The 20,190-nt window shown below is 38.8% G+C and overlaps 1 protein-coding gene across 1 annotated transcript in view; it reads left to right on the plus strand.

Annotated features, from left to right (window-relative positions):
- The window catches only part of MTHFD1L (methylenetetrahydrofolate dehydrogenase (NADP+ dependent) 1 like), a 186,932-nt gene that overhangs the window by 96,156 nt on the left and 70,586 nt on the right, over window positions 1–20,190 (plus strand). The window contains exon 21 of the mRNA XM_055311580.1: window positions 16,211–16,350. Within this exon, the coding sequence (XP_055167555.1) occupies window positions 16,211–16,350 (140 nt within the window). The remainder of the gene's footprint in view (window positions 1–16,210; window positions 16,351–20,190) is intronic.

Raw genomic sequence — 20,190 nt, forward strand, 5'->3', positions numbered from 1 at the left:
TTATCTATTATTACTTTGATACAATTAATACAAATTTTTAAAAACTACCCAAGATTTAAAAGAATTATGGTAACAAATGTTTGAGTATCGTGTCCAAAATAAAGCAAAGTAGGGATGCCTGTGTGGTTTAGTCGGTTGGGTGTCCAACTCTTGAGCTCAGCTCCAGTCTTGATCTCAGGGTTGTGAGTTAGGGTCCCGCATTGGCCTCTGCTGGGTGCAGGGTCTACCTAAAAACAAACAAATAAAGCAAAGTAAAGAAGTAACTTTCAGGATGAAAGAGGCATGTCGATGAAATAATAAAGACCTCATGCAGTAGAATAATTTAAATAGAATTGTAAAACAGACACTAACAATCAGCCTTATATTATACAGTGAACTCCTAAAGTCATACCTGGTATATCAGAAACATGACAAGAATGCTGATGACCAGTGTTATTCATCAATATTCTAGGAGTCCTAGCCAATGTAATAAAACAAGAACAAGAACAAAATTAAAAAATTGAAAAGGAGGAGACTAATGTTCTTTTATTTATATATAGTATGATTTTATCACATCACTAGAAAATTCAAGGATTTTTTTAAAATAGTAAAAGTTATGGTTGATGAGTTGCATGCAATGTAAATATGTAAAAGCCAATAATTTCCCTTTACAGCAGCAATAAAAAGTTAGATACTATAATGGGGGAAAATACCCTACTTATATGTGTTCTCAAAACAATAAAATACTTAGGGATAAATGTAACAAGAAATGAGCATGGAGGGCAGCCCCGGTGGCCCAGTCGTTTAGTGCTTGCCTTTGGCCCAGGGCGTGATCCTGAGACCCAAAGATCGAGTCCCGCATCGGGCTCCCTGCATGGAGCCTGCTTCTCCCTCTGCCTGTGTCTCTGCCTCTCTCTCTCTCTCTCTCTCTCTCTCTGTGTGTGTGTGTGTGTGTGTGTGTGTGTGTCTCCCATGAATAAATAAATAAAATCTTAAAAAAAAAAAAAGGGATCCCTGGGTGGCGCAGCGGTTTAGTGCCTGCCTTTGGCCCAGGGCGCGATCCTGGAGACCCGGCATCGAATCCCAACATCGGGCTGCCGGTGCATGGAGCCTGCTTCTCCCTCTGCCTGTGTCTCTGCCTCTCTCTCTCTCTCTCTCTCTCTCTCTCTCTGTGACTATCATAAATAAATTAAAAAAATTAAAAAAAAAGAAAGAAATGAGCACGGAGGAAAAAAAAATCTGTGAAATTTTATTGAAAGACCCAGAGCAAGACCTAAGTCCGTAGTGAGGTATGTCCCATGTTCTTGGATGGAAATAATCCATCTTGAACAATTATCATTCCTCTGTCAAGCTAGCATATAAAATTGCTATGGTATACCATGCCATACTATCTTATGCTATTCAGTACTATACTGCACTATATTATATAGTTACCATAAGAGCTATGCAGGAAGATGAGCTTCATCATTAAATTAATAACATGTGTCTAGATTCTACAAAAATAAATTCATTAGGATAAACAAAAAATTTAAAAGAGTAATGATGGTTGAACTACCTAACTCTCCATATCAAAGCAAGGTAATGCTGCCATAATAATAAAGAGGGATAGAGAAAGAAATAATACCAAAAGAACCCTCTGTAGTGTCCCTAAATAGACTCATTCCATTATATGTAGAAATTAATGATTTGATAAAGATGAATTCAAATCTGTAGCTAATAGATGGGTTAATGATTAAATGACATTTGGACAATTGACTATTAATTTTAAAACACAAACTTCAGGGGTGCCTGTGTGGCTCATTCCATTAGGTGTCTGACTTGGATTCAACCCAGGTCATGAGCCTCAAGGTTGTGGGATGGAACCCAGAGCCAGGCTCCATGCTCAGCAGGGAATCTGCTGGAGATCCTCTCCCTCTGCTCCTTCTCCCTCTCACACATATGCACACTCTTCTTTCTCTAAAATAAATAAATAAATCTTTAATAAAAACCCACAAATTTCAGACTCCTGTATCACAATATATTCAGAATAAGGATAGATAAAAAATTTTAGTGTGAAAATTAAATTTAAAACTTCAAGATAAAAGCAAAAAAGTATTTAGTATTATTGGTGTAACATCAAGGTAACTAAGAATAGATTTATATGAAACACGAAAAGGTGTTCATGATATATACAGTAAAAGAAATGAAATTACAGAACAATTTTATAATATTCTCATTTTTAGAAACTTTGCAATGAATATCCATACCGTGTATGCAGTGAAAGGGTGTAAACAATGTATAGCAACGGTGCCTGGCTTGCTCAGTCGATGGAACGCACAACTCTTGATCTTGGGGTTGTGTGTTTGAGCCCCATGTTGGGTATAGAGATTACTTTTTTAAACAAGATACATATCAAATGATTGCTTTTCTCTATGGAAAATGGGGACATGCCTGATTTTTACTTTATACTTTGTTTTACTGGTATTCTTGAAACTTTTCTACTTAGGGTTGTTAGAGTGTGTTACTTATGTAATTTTTAACACAAGGAGAGTTGGCTTGAAACATCTGAAGTAATTTGATGTGCAGAGTTAGGGAGACAAGCATTGTAGGCAAAGCGCACAGGACAAACGCATGGTGAAGTGTTGGTGGATTCTGGGGATGGTGTGGCTGGAGTGTAAGACATAGGGGAATGAATCTTATGCTTAGATCAGGTCATTTGGGAGGGGAATAAAGGTTAATCTGGAAGGCTGTGCTTGTAATTAATAGTGGAGATAAATTGTCAATTTTTAAATAGTTATTCCAGGAAGAAGCCTGAGAAGATGGCTTTTGAGACAAGCAGTGACAAATGGTTAAGATGTAATCCAGTAAAGTGGGGCAGTCAGGGCAGAGAGGTTATGTGTTTAAGGAATCACTAGTAGTTCAGTAGCCTAAAGCTATGGCAGAGAAGACAAATTGGAGGTATATTTTCAACATCCTTAAAAGTCATGGAAAAGAGTTAGTACAGCTTCTAATCTATGAGGGTTTCCAGAACAATAATGCAGAGTTACTATTGCCAGAAACCCCCATGTAGATGGTGTTTCTTTCCAGCCCTGCCTCCCTCACATAAGTCATTCCAACTTCCGGAAGTAGAATAGGGGGGAAGGGCCAAAATCCTACCCAAGGGTGCTCCCTCTCTAGGAAAAGGCTCCATCAGCAGGTAAAGATGTGGGTGCTGTAAGACCCACAAGATGATCACTGTGCATTTCCACAAAGCAAGATCTCACAAACACAGTGTTGAGTGAAAAAGCAGATTGTGGATTGTGAGTACATTCTAACACGTTCCAAAGACACAAAAATATATTTTGTATGTATGTACAGGTAGGAATGCAGCACCTGGATAAGCACCAGGTTAGTAAGAGTTTCCCACTCTTGGGGGAAGGAGGGAGCTCAACTCTCTATGTGCTGTTTACCTTCTTCGTAAAAGGAAAGTATGCAACTGTGACAAAATGTTAATGTTTGTTAGTTATGCACTGGGGAGGGAGAGGAGGGGGGGAAGTGGGGAGGAAATGCAGGTCTATAATTTAGGAGAGAGGTTGAGGCCAGCACCTCAGATTAGCAGTCATCATTAGAATGTGGTCAAGTATTTAGCTTTTTTGAGCTAAATCTGGTTGCTAATAGTCATGCTTAGAGGGTCAGGGCTTTATGTTACTTTCTAGTGGAAGTGATGGGTGAATGCCAGTAGCTGCCATAGTCAGGCCGGCTCAGCCAGATGAGCCTTCCTCTACATACTGATCTGGGAGAGACTGAGGCTGTGTGCCCTGCTTTCCAGGGGCAGCGAGAATGGCTTATTCATCCACAAAGTGCTCCTTATTCCACATTGAGATTTTCTAATGAATGAGATTCTTTAACATTTTCCATATTTTTTGGGTCTTTGAGTGGCTCAGTCAGTTAAGTGTCTGCCTTCAGCTCAGGTTATAGTCCTGGGGTCCTGGGATCAAGCCCTATACCAGGCTCCCTGCTCAGCAAAGGAGTCTGCTTCTCCCCCTTCCTTTTCCCCTCCCCCACTGCTCATGCTGTCTTGTACTCTCTCAAGTGAATAAATAAAATCTTTTTAAAAAAATTTCCATATTTTCAAGTGTTGGGGCACACAAACATTCTGAATGTCAAATACCAGCAATCTGAGTACCTTCTTGATTTCCACCTTGTTTAGTCCTTTTTTGTTTGTTTTATAAAATTGCATGAATGCTTTGGTTGAGTGTGGATTGTTATTACTTTTTAGGGTTAGGCAATAATTTAGTGATGTAACTTCTAAAAATATTCAAAACAACTATAAAAACAGGTTTGTTTTTTTTTGTTTGTTTGTTTTTTTAATTTTTCCTCCAGAAAGCATTTCTTTGTTTAGCACGTAACACACACAGGGAGGTAGAATTGAGCGAGAACCATCCTTGATGTCAGATGAGCAGGAAACCAAAGAGCCCTACACGTATATCCTGTGCTTCTGCATACTGGCATACATACTGGTTCCTGCTTCCCTGCCTTAATTCTGAAGCTTGTGATCGGATTCTCTTTCAGTTACTTATCAATCACATAGCTTTGGGACATTTATGGGCACATCTCAACCTCTAAAATTTCAGCTCTTTCATCAGTCAAACTTTAAGCAAATTTCACATCTTTTCTAAATCAAAAATGTAACCTTGAATTCAGTCCCAAAGTTACTATTGTTCACAGAAAGAAAACACTGAGTAATGTTGAAATAATGTGCAAACTGAAATGATAGAAATGAAAAATGCTTTCATGAATCTGAATAGGCTTTGTTTTCACAAGCACATCAGTTTTTGTGGAAACTTAACTAACATCAGTTAAGATTAGGTTCACCCACAAAGAACAGAAACAGTGAAAGAAAGGGACCCAAAGCAACTGCAAGTTTATTTCTCTCTCACATAAAAGAAACCTAGTCTAGGCTGGAATGGTAGCTCCTCAATCATTAGGGGCTCTATACTGCCTTGTAGTCTAAGATGATTGCCCAAGCCCCAATCATCACATCTATATCCCAGCCAATAGGAAGAAGGAAGAAAGCACACCCTTTATTAAGAGCCTTCCTGGAGGTTATACCTAACACTTCTGTTAATTAATCACCTTGGTCACACTGCTGCACTTAGCAACAAGAGAAGCTAAGACATTTTCTTTCTGATTCAACATGGTCTCCTCCATGTCTTTCTCCAAAGAGATATCTCCAAAGAGTTAATAACCCACTGTCAGCATAACATAGCTCCAGAGGTTTTCCAGATATACAATTGAGTCAATGCCACATCAGCCATTTTATAATCACCATTCGTTTTTGACAGTACCTGCCAGTTGACCAGACAGGGTCAAGGAGAGCAGACTTTTGGCTTTTCTACAAAACCATACTTAGGATTGTCTTCCAAGTCAGCCAAACCAACCGACTCACTTTCGTTCTTAAGTACATCACAGATCATTTTTGTAGAAGAGTTTAGAACATGGCCAAAAGTAAGACCGGGTTTATAAATCATGACTTCTTATAATGCAATAACTATATAATAAAATATTATCTGGCAGATGTTAGTATCTTGAGGAAATGTTCCACATTAGGTTCATTGAAAAGAGCAGGATACCAAAGTATCTATAGAGCATGATATCCATTATGTTAGAGATGAAGGCGTGTAAATAGGGATCCTTGTCCTTGTGAGAACCACCCCTGGCTGTCCTACAGACCCATCTTTGAAATTTGCAAGCTACGTGGGCATAATGAAGCCTTGTATTAATGCTTATCTTTTGCCAGTATAATAAACATAATGAATATTTCTACACACTTGCATTTCCCTGTATAATACAAATAATCCTATTGTAATGAGCAGCTTTACCCAAGTCAGACTCACTTTTAGATTAAAGGCCAGGCTGGGAACCTCCAAAGGGAAGCAGAGGAGAAAGAAGTGGCAAATTGAGGATTCATTCTTGGTTTATACAAAATGAGAAGTATGGCAAACTGTAGTTTTGGCTCCTTTGGCTTAAGGATAAGGTAGAGGTTGGGAGGTGGGAACATTCAAATTATTCCTGATTGTTACCTTTGCCCTAGAAAATATATTACTGGACCTCTCAAAGATATCTTTTCTCTGTCAACAGTAGAGTGATAGCCAGGAAATAGATTATAGTGAAAATGGTTAAAAGTACCTGATTTGGTTCTTTCTTCACATCACATTTTCCAATAATGTATCACGAATAATATATTCATATTTTTTAACGGAAAAAGTCTTTATCAGAAATAAGCCAAAGAAAAAATATGTGCATACCTCCTTTCAAGGTTATTTCAAGGTTATTTTCTTGGAGTTTTTTATAGATGTAAATAGGAATTACTGGTCTTTTCAGTGTATTCTCATTTTTTGTCTTAAAATCAGATTCTTTCATGATCCAGTCCTGTAGGACAGGCACTGGGGCTTGTCCTATCCTGTCCATATCACACATACTGGAGGAAATGTGGAAGGCAGGACAGTGCAGACCATTCTTGCCTCTACCCCCAAAAATAAATATCGCTTATAGTGAGGGTGCCGTTGCATCCATGACCCTAAATATAAATGTAATGGTTGATAACACTAAGGTCGGGGTCATTGTTCCTTGTGAGCTGTCATTGCTGTTTGCACCAACCCTGAGCAGAAGGGAGCCAGGCCTGAATAATCATTACATTGATCTTACAAGTACTACGGCACTACCGTACTTACCACTGGCTGTTGTCCGAAATTGAAGACGTGAAGCCGGCCAAGACTGTCAACTCTTAGCTACCCCTCTGCTGCCCTGGGGTTTCGGTGGTCAGTCAGGTTGCCCGGCTGGTGACTAGCCCACTTTCATCACAGAATCCTATATATAGTGAATAAGATCCCTCTATTAAAGCATCTGAGGATTTAAAAAAAACAAAAAACAAAAAAAACAGTAGGACTAGACATGACTGTAAAATGAGCAGGTCTCCCTCCTCCCGTCTTAGATAAGAAATCTGCAATCCGGGCCAGTAAGTCTTGGATGTTTTGACCGAGACTCAAAGCGTGAAGTCCATTTTTTTTTTTTATCACAAATGCATGTGCCCACGCACAGGTGTATGTACACAGAACTGAATCAATCATGTCTTCTGAAACAATACTACTTACTCTCATTATGTGTAATGTATCCTAATATTCCCTATACTGTTTCTTTTTCTCTAATTCTGGTTGTAACCCAGTACGTTGATTTTGGGACCCATCATTGGGTCTCTACCTTCAGACTGGAGAATCCCTGCTCTGCCTGCTTGTTAAATACATTGTAGTATCTTCCAACTTTGAAGCTTAAAATGTTTTCCTCTGTCTTAGTTTCTTCTATTAGAAGTTGTCATACTAGGAATGTTGGTGTATTTAATTCGTTCTCAAGGTCAGTAACCATAGTTTCACTTGCTGGGTTTCTTGTACTTGCAGAAAAAGCTATTACATAGGTTTTTTTATGTTGATTTTTCCTGGGAATCTTTCAGATAAAATATATTTATCTTAAGGCATCTTTACTTTTTTCCTTCTTGATTTGTTTTCTTGAAATGCTCAATAAAAAAATGCTCTATTTCATCTTTTGATTACTGTAGGGTGAGACATGTTGGTAGCCAAACCTTTCCAGATTTCTCTTTCAAATTATCTTCCTTGTGACCAGTTCTTGGGAGCAGCAAGAGAACAGCTCCGCCCCCATGCAATCATCCAAAATTCCAGGCCTCTAGCCAGAACTCTGGGACTCCACTGTTCGCTAAAAACAGAAGGGTTAAAACCCTGGTCATGGCGATGACATTGTATAAATGCTCGTGATTGCTACAAGAAGATGGGAACTGTTTGGATAATGGGTTCATGAATTTAATTCAGTTGGATTTTTATAAGGGAGGTAAAAATAACATGTATAATTTAATTTTCATATTTTAACATTTTTTTTCCAAAATTAAATTTCACTTTGGTCAAAATTATTTTATAAAATAGGATGAATAATGATGGTTTCAAATAATGGGAATCAGTGTCTATAACTAATTAACTCCAGAGGATGGAAATTCTGGTCCTGACACCACAGCGCATCTAAGTGGCATTACTGTCCTATTTTTTTTTGTCATTACTGAAAACATATGGTTCAAGTTGATCTGTGTCCTTTTTATACTTTGCTTATCTTTTTCTTTCCTTTCCCCAGATACATCCTCAATAACTTTCTCATGCATTCTATACTACTACCAAAATTCCCTAATATATATAAGCATTGTCATCACCAAAAGGGTAAGTGGAAAGGCTCAGGCTAGTACTAATACTGTTTTCTTACTGATTTCCTTCTGTGGGTCTCCTTATATGTGTCTGGTTGGTTCTACATACTCTTAGGGAAATATGACCTTAAGACATTTAATAAAACCAAAAAGGAACATAGGTTAAATAGACACATCCAAAAGAGCAGGAAATATTTGATTTTTTTTGTAAAATTTCAGAGAATTAAGATGAGTTAGATCCTCAAAATTAATGTTGGACAGCAAGCTTGCTGCTTTTTTTTCCAGCTATCATGGTAATGCTAAGCTTCCCTTATAATTAATGATTCATCCTGGTTTCCTTAGTCTCCTTCTAGTCACTGAAAAAAAAAAAAAGAATTAAAATGCTCAAAGACTAGGCTATCTCAAGCACAAGCTCAAGTTCAGAATTCATGTGCTTCTGTGACTTTGAACAGAGTCTTCCCTGAGTTTATCGGCAGACAGCTGCAGCTGGATAGACATGTTTACACAGGGCAAAGAGAGTCAGTTTGAAGAGTCTAGTTTCCACTTCCTTTAGCACTGTTTAGGAATTATAGCCCACAATGCTTCAGAATGAAGTCTAGCCAACCTATTCCTTGCTTCCCCCTGTACAAAGGTTTTATTTTTATTTCTGATTTGTTGCAAGAAAATAAAGTGCTGACTACATGGAAGCTACAGTTTCATTCCTCCCTCTGTTTAGAAGAAATTCTTTTAAGGATTCAGGTAGCAAAATTGGCCCTGTACAGACATATTTCTTATCTCAACCGCTTTTGAGCCAAGTGGATTGCAAGGACTAGTTCTTCTATGAGACCTCTCAAGTCCATAAACTGAAGTTCATGTCCAAAAGTCATGGGGAACTCAGTATGTCGTATATTTGAAACCTCTGTTTTTACATGTATGATAAAGACAAAAATTATTGCCATTATAAAGTGGCTATGAAATCTGAAGGTTTTGATCTTCTGAGTACACATGGAATAAAGGGCCCCTTGGTTACACAGCAGGTGGAAATTCCATTATTGATTCTTATGACAACATCAGGCATATCCAGTAGCCAGAAACTCAGGGAAAAATGATCGTGGTGCCTCAGTTTAGAGTCCAAGGTGGGGTTTCCTCAAGGTAAAAGCAAAAAAGAATCTTAAATCTAAAGCAGTTGTTGCCTGTTCTCCCACCGTGTATACATAGTGAGAACAGGAACGTACGAGAGCGTTGGCGTCATTCATTTCCCCAACCAGTCATGGGAAGGCAGATGGCTGGCTAGAAGAGGCTGGGAAGTCAAGTCTAGGGTTCTGACTTGCCCCATGGAAGGGGACCATTTGGTTCTCAGGACGCTAGGTGGCCAAGCAAGGGTTCTCTGCCTGTGGCCTGTTGATGCGTTGGGTACCAAGCCCAGTGGAACTGCTCCGGAAAGATTCATTTCTGCGAGCTCTTTCCTTGTCTACCCATAGACTCCCTGTTGCTATCCAGGACTTGGCACAGTTGGCACATAGACCAAGAAGTGAAAGAGTACTGTGTTCCATAATCCTTAGATTATTTGCTCCAAGAGAGAAAACAAATTTATGAATTCAGTTTAAAAAACATTATCATAATGAAGAAGACTCCAGATTACATACTTTCTGTTATCAGAAGATCCATATTGCAATTAGAAACAAGTCTGGACACACCTGTCAGAGTTCAGGAAAAGAATTCCTATACCAAAATATTGAAGTACAAGCAGTCAAGACTATCGGTGGAAATACAACCCACCAAGCAGTTCTGCTGGAGAAATGCTGCTGATTAGTTGGCTCGTCGACAGGACAGCAGGGGCATGGGACACTGGCATAGACTGTGGTCAGATGGGCCATGTTTTCAACCCAGGCTCCATCCCGTATAGCTGTATGAGCTTGGGAAGCACTGTTTATCATTAGCCTCACAAGCCTATGTGGCAGGTAAAGGTCTCTCATGGGCGTTGGAGAGAAAAACAAGACAGACAGTGTCAAGTATGTTGCCTGGCACATAGGCAGTGCTTTAGCGAATGTTAGTTCTGTGCCTTTCTCATGCCCAGTCTCTAATTACAGTAGCTTTCCCCATCATATGTGTTTGTTCCTGACAGTAAGACTGATCATTGCTACCACCTATGTTGTCCTATTTGTAACATTCTCAGGAAGAGTATCTAGAAAGCATAAGGCTCCTTCATCATACTTGAACCACAGTAGTATCAACCTCTGTTGTTATTTTGGTGGATAATTCTAGTTTTGGAGGGTTTTTGTAGAGGGAGTACTGGTGAGGGGTTTTTGTAGAGGGAGTACTGGTGAGGGGACATTGTAGGATGTTTGGCAGCATCCCTGGCCTCTACCTACGAGATGCTGATTACAGCAACCAAAAATGACTGCAGACATTGCCAAATGTCCCGTGGGGAGCATAATCTACCCCTCATTAGAGAACCACTGATCTACCTTTAAGGTCTGTGATTACATAGAAATGGATTCAGTAAATGTACTAAAGCTTGAGACCATTCAGAAATAAATGTGCTACCCCTGACACAATGCAGTATATGTTAACTAAACTGGATTTAAATTTAAAAAAAAAAATTTTAAAGTAGTAGATGTGAAACACTTGGATTCAAATTTACTATGTACCGGTAAAGAAATTAAAATTTTAAAATAATGGGAATTCAAGCAAGAAAATGTAAAAGGGGAAAGGTCAGAAAGATGTTCCTTTTTAATTAGGTGTTTAATATTTCTGATCTTTGTCATGTTAAAAATGTACTGTTTCGGGACGCCTGGGTGGCTCAGTGGTTTAGCACCTGCCTTTGACCCAGGGCCTGATCCTGGAGGCCCGGGATCGAGTCCCACATCGAGCTCGTGCATGGAGCCTGCTTCTCCCTCTGCCTGTGTCTCTACCTCTCTCTGTCTCTCATGAATAATAAATAATATCTTTAAAAAAAATGTACTATTTCCTCACTAATGAAGACATGGGTACGTAAGAGCCAGGCAAAATAATAGAGGCTCAGTAATTATTAAATGAGAGAAAATAAGATTTTTCCTTAATTCTGAGATGCAGGTGTTTAATTAAAAGCTGCTTTTAAATAGAATGCGAAGAGGCAGAGAGCATGTAGAGCAGGTAGGAAAGTGCTGAGGTGAGCATCAGAGGGACCTGCAACAGTATCCAGGAAGGAAACTTGCCAGGCACATATGAGCCCTGAGGAGGCTAGTTCCCTCAGAGCTCTAGAATTTTATGAAACCATGATTTTTAGGTCCCACCTGTGAGATTGTGATGTGAATGTTTTTTTAATTTAGCTGATTGGTGCTTGCTTACCTGAGTCCTCACTGTGATTAAAATCTTCAGCGCATTGTGTACTGCAAATGGGACACATGATAGGACAATTTGACATATAAAAATCATCTCTCTGCCTCATCGAAGAATCTCATAGACACAATATGTGCCTGCCAGTCATGTTTTGTCATCGTTTATGTTCATTTGGTACACTGTTACTCAGGATGCAATCGTAGAGCATCACAGAAAGCAAACCACTTGGTTGTCCAGCATTGGTTTTTACTCTCCACCTGAACCCTGAGCTCTGTTTCCTGTGAAAGTGTGAACAGTTTTTGTCCAAACAGCTAGTCCTTTCCCAATGCAGACCCATGCACACTTCCTTTATGAACACATTATGGGCTATAAAGTTTGAATCAAGCCATGCTACCAAATCACAACCTAACAGCTTCTGTGCTTACACAGAAAAGTATCAGTTTCCTGTTTTCCCTCATGTTGTAAGTTGACTAGTTGTGACCACCGCACCCCCCTCCCCCAGAAAAAAGAGATTGCCAAGACAAATGATTGTTGCACTTGGGAACATTTTCTTGCAAGCTTTTTTAAATATGCAGCTTTCACAACGCTACATTATGTGTTTATCCAAAATGCAGAGTCATAGTAAATATCCTTGCTTCATGACTCAAGAACAGGTGCCTATTAAAATCAACATTAAGTAATTCTTTAGCATGTACATCTTTTAAAATTTATCAGAAGCAGCAAATATGATAGGTGACTGAATTGCTTATTTCGGATCACTAGGAAAACTTAACAGGTTTTCTCTGTTGACAATTCTCAGGAAGTGCCTGGGAAATAGAATGGCTCATCCCCTGCTCACATCAAGACCCACTGACGTGCAAGACACAGATACATAGCACTGCACACTGTCCATTTCCAAGCCAGTACTTGTTGATGTCACTTTATTATGTGGTCCTTACTTGTGGGATTCGCGATTGTGCACCAGCACACCTTTTCCCCACTCTGTTTTCCTTAGCAGCCCAGTATTTGAAAACAACATAGAAATGATTCCATGCCATACATATTTCAGGACAGTCGGCAAAGTATGAGAATCTGGCACTTTCTTCTGTTTTCAACACATTGCTTGCACCCTGTATTTCCTTTACATTTGGAAGCCACAGCCCCTGGACCTTTATAACTGTATCCTGTTTCCTTCCCCAACTTCAGTTCTCTTTGTTACTCCTTTTTTTTTTTTCAATTTGTCTCTTAAAATATGAAATTAAGCTTATTAGCAAGCCCATGTAGACATTTGCAGTGGTCATACCTTTATCACATACGACATTTATACCTTTTATTAAAACTGTTTTGCTACTTCTGGGAAAAAGGAAGCATGACAGGGAGGTATGAAAACATTTTTAATTGGTTAATTTTATTTTTTGTGTCTACCTGTCTTCACTGAACGATGGCCTTGACTTGATCACCACTGGCTCTGAATCCCACTCTGCTAGTTTCTTCATATCTTTAATAATTTGTGTGCACCAGGTACCATGACAAGTTCTGGGCATACTAAGATGAGTAAGACATAGTCACTGTCCTCTGAGTAGGAGATGACACGTAAGTCTAATTGGGACGCTGCATGAAGAGATCGATGTGGGCCTGGTGAAGGAGCAAACCAGAAGGCCAAGAGGGGCAGGAGAGCCAGCCAGCTCTCCCTGAGAGGATCAGGGCAAGCTTCTGGAGCATCTGAGCAAAGTCTTGGACAATGAATTTGGGAGAGACGAACATTCCAGTTGTTCCTATCTGGAGGAGGGTCGGATATGACAAACATAGTATGTACGGGCTCTACAGGAAGTTTGATATTAGTAAAGCACAAAACTTCAGGCAGAGTGAAGATGGACATGGGTGTGTGCTTGACGTAACATTGGGTGGTCTTCATTTTTATGTTAAGGAATTTGGATGTTTTCTGTGAGGCAAGAGTGAGCCAATGAAGATCGGAGAGCATGGTGACTACATTGTGTGAAATTTAAAGAAAAGAAGAGATGGTTTCTGAAGTAAACTTGAGCTTGCACCTTTTCAGGGGAGTGAAATGATTATAAATGATCTGTGCTATTAATAGATTTGTGACCAGGTGTTATAAAACTTTGCTATTCTCCTGCTCCCTCTTTTTGTTTATTTGTTTTAGAGATGTACCCATTCATCCAGTGCCTACTGTGTGTCTGGCAGCATCAGTCTCTTGGAGCTTAGTCTAAGAGAGGAGCTTCAGGTGGAAACAGGCATCCAATTGGAAAGACTTTGCACCAAACACTGCACAGAAAAATCTACTTCCATCTATAGGGCGATATTAAGCAGTTTTTCAAATATAATGGCATTGAAAAAAACCCACATACACCACTTTGTTACTTGAATCCCTACTCCTCAGAACTGATCAGAGAACAAGTCATGTTGGTTGAGGTAATAGACTTCTCCAGTCAGTATGGATCATTTCTCTTCATCTTCACAAGCTGATGTCTCCTCTTGCTCTCTCCTTTACCTGAGAATCTCTTTGCTCCTCCCTAACCTCTCTCCCTCCCTCCACCCCCAGCTCCTTACTTCTCTGCCTGGAGAAGTCCTAGTGTCCCTCAGAGCCTGACTCCATTGTCACCATTCTCCAAACCTGCCCTGCAACATCCATTCCTCCCCATGCACTGCACCTGCCTTCTCTCCAGTCCAATGTCAGATGGTCTCTGCCCCCAGGTCCCTGGAGAGCTTGACATGAGGGATCCTAATCCTCACATCACTGAGCCACTGCCCTGAGAAAAATGCCTGGACATAGCAGGAATTCAACAGATGCTGAAGAATTGATTATAATCAATTCATGGGAGGGTTGTTCTCTTGGGTAATGATGATGCGGACCATTTATGTGAGCTCCCAGTACATACCATAAAGCAATAATGGAGTACTTGATGTGCTATCTCACTTAATTCTCCCAGCAAGTCAAATGGGGACATTGAGATTCAAATAGGTTCACTTGTTGGTTGTTACTGTTCAGTTGACAGCTCATATGCACAGCTCTCTGGTCTGGATCCAGACTGGACCCGGTCTGTCTGATACTAATCAGTAGGATCTCACCTTTCCCCCGATGGGAGCCCACTCTATAATGACCTTTGACAAAATTAACTGAACATTCCTCTTCTGGGGTCCACTATGCCACTACTATGCTAAAGTCACCACTGCTTTTACCAGGAGTACCACTGAGATAGGGATTGTTACTGTCAATGATCTTCTCTGGATTTGACCACCACTAATGAAATCACTAGAATTGTCCCAAATAGTGTGTAAAAAGGAATGTCTTTTACTTCTGTAGCTCATTCTGCTATATCACTTATTCAAAGAAAAGAAAATAAAGGAATAAGTGACTTTATAGCTAAATTCATTCCAAATTGAATATTTTTAAAGAAATACTTTTCAGTTTGTCAAAAGCATAACAACAGTTATAAAAAATTTTTACATCCTCTGGCACTATGCTCTCACCCTTGGGAATTTATTCCAAGAATATAATTTTAGAGAGGTTAAATCTCATATGCACAGATATTTTGCAGCATTATTTATATTGGAAACAGCCCAAATGTCTAATAACAGGGGGAACAATTTAGTAAATCTTGATACGTCAACCTAACAAAATTATAAGTTACTACTTATGAGCATAAATTTTGGAAGTTTGTAGTACAGCGAAAAAACTAAAAATTTTAAAGTAAAGGAGCAAACTACAAAATGACATGGGACACTTCATGACTTTATTTTCTTAATTGTTAAAATGTGCGCATTTGGTGACTGCTCAAGACAATATCTTCAGTCGTTCACATTTTTAAATGTTTTGATTTTATCTTAGTAAATTGTTTTACTGCCAATTCCTGTCTCTGCCATAAATTATGGCCTTAGTTGAAATGTCAATACATAGTGCATATTTCATAAATTTTTACTTTCTATTACATTTTTATTATTCTTTCCCTTGAGTTTGCTTCTCAAACTTTAATGGGCATTCGTCTCACCTGGGGATCTTGTTAAAATGCATGGTGCTAGTGCTGCCCATCCTAGAGCTCTCCTTTTTGTGTGGAAATGATGCTTCTGACCACATGTCAGTCATTAGTAGTATCTAGTACTCTCTCAGCTACCTCTACAGTAACATTTCTAGCAATTTGGGGGCAGCAAAGGAGATGGCTAAAAATAAATGTCATCTGTGCTTATGGAATAAAGATGCTATCTTATCAAGCCTGAGGATGAATCTTAAGCCACTCAACAAACTTGAATTTTGTCAATCAACAGAAATGACTAGGTGGGTTAAATAAAATGATTTAGAACCGTGCATGTTATAAGATGTAAGAAGGCTCTTCTATGGTAATTATGCTAGCAATGTCCTTTGGTACAATTTAGAACCCAGTTAAAAAGTTGACAATCTCACCTGTGGTAAGAAACACTTTGCTTTGAGTGTCCCTACTGGGAGAGGAATCTTGGCCTTGGCAGTGAATCCTTAAGGCATGGTGGTCTAAAGCAAGGGGGAGAGCCATCTTTTTAGAGAACGTAGGCAAGTGGAGCATTTTCTATGATGACAGGAAAATGAGTTTACCGTAGCATATGAACAAGATGCAATACCGTGAAATAACATGGATGTGGTGGGGAATTTAAACTGCACTTTGAACCTGAGTCGTGCCAACAATGGCCAGAACTTGCTCTTGTTTTGAGAAAATGATAACTAGTTTCCACCTTGATTCTCCACAGTAACTGAAGCTGGCTTTGGTGCTGATATTGGGATGGAGAAATTTTTTAACATCAAGTGCCGAGCGTCTGGCTTGGTGCCAAATGCAGTTGTGCTGGTGGCAACGGTTCGAGCTCTGAAGATGCATGGAGGCGGGCCAAGCGTAAGTCTCATATTTCCTTCCCGGTAAAACACATTTTAAAATGAAGGTGAAGCAGAATTTCTCATTTGAAGCCTTTAAACCTGCTGCATAGCTGTGATTTTTTTTTTTTAATACATCTCTTTTTTTACAAATCACCATTATAAGGCACTTACCATTTGATAAATTCAAATCAATGGAACACTTACAAAGTCATTTGTCAGCAGTATTTTGGAAAAGAGTATAATATGACCACTTTTTAGTCCTAAGATTTCTGTCTGAAACTCGGGTCAACATTTTCTAACCCCACGTTGATAGGAGTATGGAGGCTCTTGTTCCCGAGCAGAGAACATAAAGGATTACAGTGATGGCATTTGTGGGTGAGGTTTTTCAGTGTTTGTACAAATAGTTTTTTGGTTCACTGATGCAGTGTCTCATCAAATTTCTTTTTTTTTTTATCTCATCAAATTTCATCTAGAACTATTTTCCTTCTGTTTCTGCTTATTCTGATTTCACTTTATAGCTCTGTTATAGCACTGGATTATTTCTAAAAGAGCTTTGTTTTGAAGACACCCTATTAACATTTTTTACAGATTTTTGATATTAACCTGTCTTATATACATAATTCATGTACATCTGAAAGAAAATTTTTTCCTTTCCACAGAAATGATGTAATGTTTTTCTTTTTTCATTTTAAGTTTTTTTTCCCCAAGGGGAGAATAAGAAATGTTATACTGAATAATTACCTTTGAAGTAAAATTAAGTTGGAGCGTTGTTATCATTTATACTATTGTTGTATTAGACAAACTACCAAATCTGATTGCTTAATTGGTAATACTCTGTTTACGGAAGTCACATAATCAATGATCATTACACAGCAGGAACAAATAACATTTTTGCCATTATGGAATACATCTCTGATCATGAAATACATTGTATAACCATTTTAGCAATTCTTTGTCCTAGAAAAAACTGACATTATTTATCCCATTTTATAGATAAGGGATTTGAGGTTCAACCAGTTCAGGGAATGTAAGACAGTATGATCAAGCCTACAGAGAACCAGATCCGAAGTCTGAGGTTTATTTTTTATTTTTTTAAAAGATTTTATTTATTTATTCATGAAAGACACAGAGAGAGGGGTAGAGACACAGACAGAGGGAGAAGCAGGCTCCATGTAGGCAGCCTGACGTGGGACTCGATCCCTGGACTCCAGGATCACACCCTGGACCGAAAGCAGGTGCTAAACTGCTGAACCACTCAGGGATTCCCAAGTCTGAGGTTTAGAACCAAATTCCCTTCTCTGTCCACCAGGCAGAGCTGAGCATTAATGAAGGGTAAACATTTTCTGAGTCCCAAATCCACTAGTAATACCAAACACTTGAGTAGTTCACTGTAGCCTAAAGCTGCATCATTGATTCAAATTCAAGATTGACACAACAGGTATTATTAAGCAGTAGATCCTAAAGAATTCTGATTTTGTTCAAAACACCATTTATTGCTACAATGACTCCTTAACTTTAGATTTTGAATCTGTATACCAATTTCCATTTTCAAAAAACTATTTCTGCTTCTGTAAGATGCATTTGAAATTCTCCCTCCCTGTTTTGTACCCCAAAAGTTATAAAATCAAAGGGCTTTGATATTGGAAAGGGCTTAGAGATTGTCTGAGTCTGGCTCAGTCCTTGTAAAGATGAAATGACTAAGCTAGCAGAAGGATTTGGTGATTTGCTTTGTATCATCCAGACTAAGCAGACTCAAGGTCTCTTGAGTTCTAGTTGAGTGTTTTTCCATACTCTCCTATCTGTCCCATAAAAATTCTCTACATGACTCATAATCCTATTTTAGTTTATATTAATGAATGCACTTGTTTTACAGTGGTTGCTTTTCCCTCTGACTTTACTCTTTTGCATGTCTTCCACTTCACATCATGGTTCCAGCCCAGTGATTATAACAGGGCTCATGTGCGGTAGGCGCACATCTGGGTGGAGGATGATAGAAGGAAAGGATTGGGAAGCCTGGGAAAGCTTAGTAATCCTCTCCTGAGCTCCAGAAGAGCCTTCTGTATCACATTGCTTTATCAATGTCTATATGTGTGTCTCTCTACTCTGAATTCCTTGAGATCGGGGACTATGTCTTATTAATATGAGTATCCCTAATGCCTAAATAGGGTTTCCCTCTGCCTGATGTAGAGTCTGTATCCAGGAAATGTTTTCAACAAAATAAAATAATAAATTAACTCTCGTCTTCTTAATCCTATACTCTGAATTATCCATCTCCGTGTCTTTCCTTCTTATTTGAAACAACTCTATGATAATGTTTTTGATCCATTTTAATTTCTACTTCCTTTGGGTATCATTACACAAATAACCATGGTGGCCTCTTATGTTTATTCAGCTTGTTTTTTTTCCATAATATGTGCAGTGGAAAATCCTGTCACTCTTGAACTTGCCCATTTTAGCCCCAATAATTTTAAATTCATATCCTGTCTTTCAAAGTACTGACCATTCATGCTGTAGTGCAGGAACTAATATTGTTACTCTTATGGATCTCGATATCCCTTTATAATTAATTCTTTAAATACATTGTGTAAAGAACCGATACAATGTGTATTTATGTAAAAAGAGATTTATCTTAAGGAATTGGCTCACATATCTATGGAGGCTGGCAAAATCTACCGAGTGGGTCAGCAGGCTGGAGATTTAGGAGGGCTGATGATCCAGTTCCATCCCCACTCAGAAAGCAGTTGCTGGAGGATTTTTCTTGCACAGAATCTTTTTGTTCTATTAGGGCCTTCAACTGATTGGATATAGCCCGCCCACACAATTGGGGGCGAGGGGGACGTGGGAGGGTAGGGCATGGGTCTGTTTTAACTCAGAATCCACCAATTTAAATGTTATTCTCATCCATAAACACCCTACAGAAATACTCAGAATAATGTTCAACCAACTCTCTGGCACCCTGTGGTACAAGCTGACACTTAAAATTAACCATCACACCCATTGCTACTGATTATCATGTATGGTGCAATCACCAGGTCTAATTTTCTTTTTTTATATATTAATAGCGAATTGGCATAGTACCATTTATTTAAATAGTCCCTCCCTCCATCTGATCTTTAAGCCTACTTTATAATAAATTGGTTCTCCATATATGTGTAGGTCTTTTTCTGGGATCTCTTTTCGGTTCTGCTGATCTATTTACATATAATTGTGTCTGTGCTACACTGATAGCTTTTATGGTGAACTCCACCAGGTTGTTCTATTTCTTCATGCATACCTGGCCTGTTATTGGTCCTTTTCATTTCCATATTTATTTTAGAATTCGATCATAAAGTTCTATAAAGAATCTTTTCAGGATTTTTATTGGAATGGCATTATATCAATAGTCAATTTAGGGATATTTGACAGGTTGCCCTCTAAGCTGATGGGACACCTCTTCACTGATTTTGGGTTTTCTTAAGTGTATTTTAATAATGATTTACAGTTCATTTCACAAAGGGCTTCTCCATCTTTTTATGGATTTGTTACTATATACTTTATATTTTTGTAGTTTAACAGGTTACTTCTGAATCCTTATATATTTTTGTATCCACTGACTTTTTTAAGTTAAAGTGTAATTGACTCAAAATCTTATATTCATTTCAGGTGTAAAACAATGATTGGACATTTGTATGCTACAGGAGAATCACAAATCTAGTCAACATCTGTCTCCATACATAGTTACAAAAATTTTCTTGCAACAAGGGCTTTTAAGATCTACTCTTGGGGCATCTGGGTGGCTTGTCGGTTAAGCATCTGCCTTCAGCTCAGGTCATGATCCCATGATGAGCCCCACATCAGTGGGGAGCCTGCTTCTCTCTCT

This window comes from Nyctereutes procyonoides, unplaced genomic scaffold (genome assembly GCF_905146905.1).
Source record: "Nyctereutes procyonoides isolate TBG_1078 unplaced genomic scaffold, NYPRO_anot_genome, whole genome shotgun sequence".
Classification (NCBI taxonomy): domain Eukaryota; kingdom Metazoa; phylum Chordata; class Mammalia; order Carnivora; family Canidae; genus Nyctereutes; species Nyctereutes procyonoides.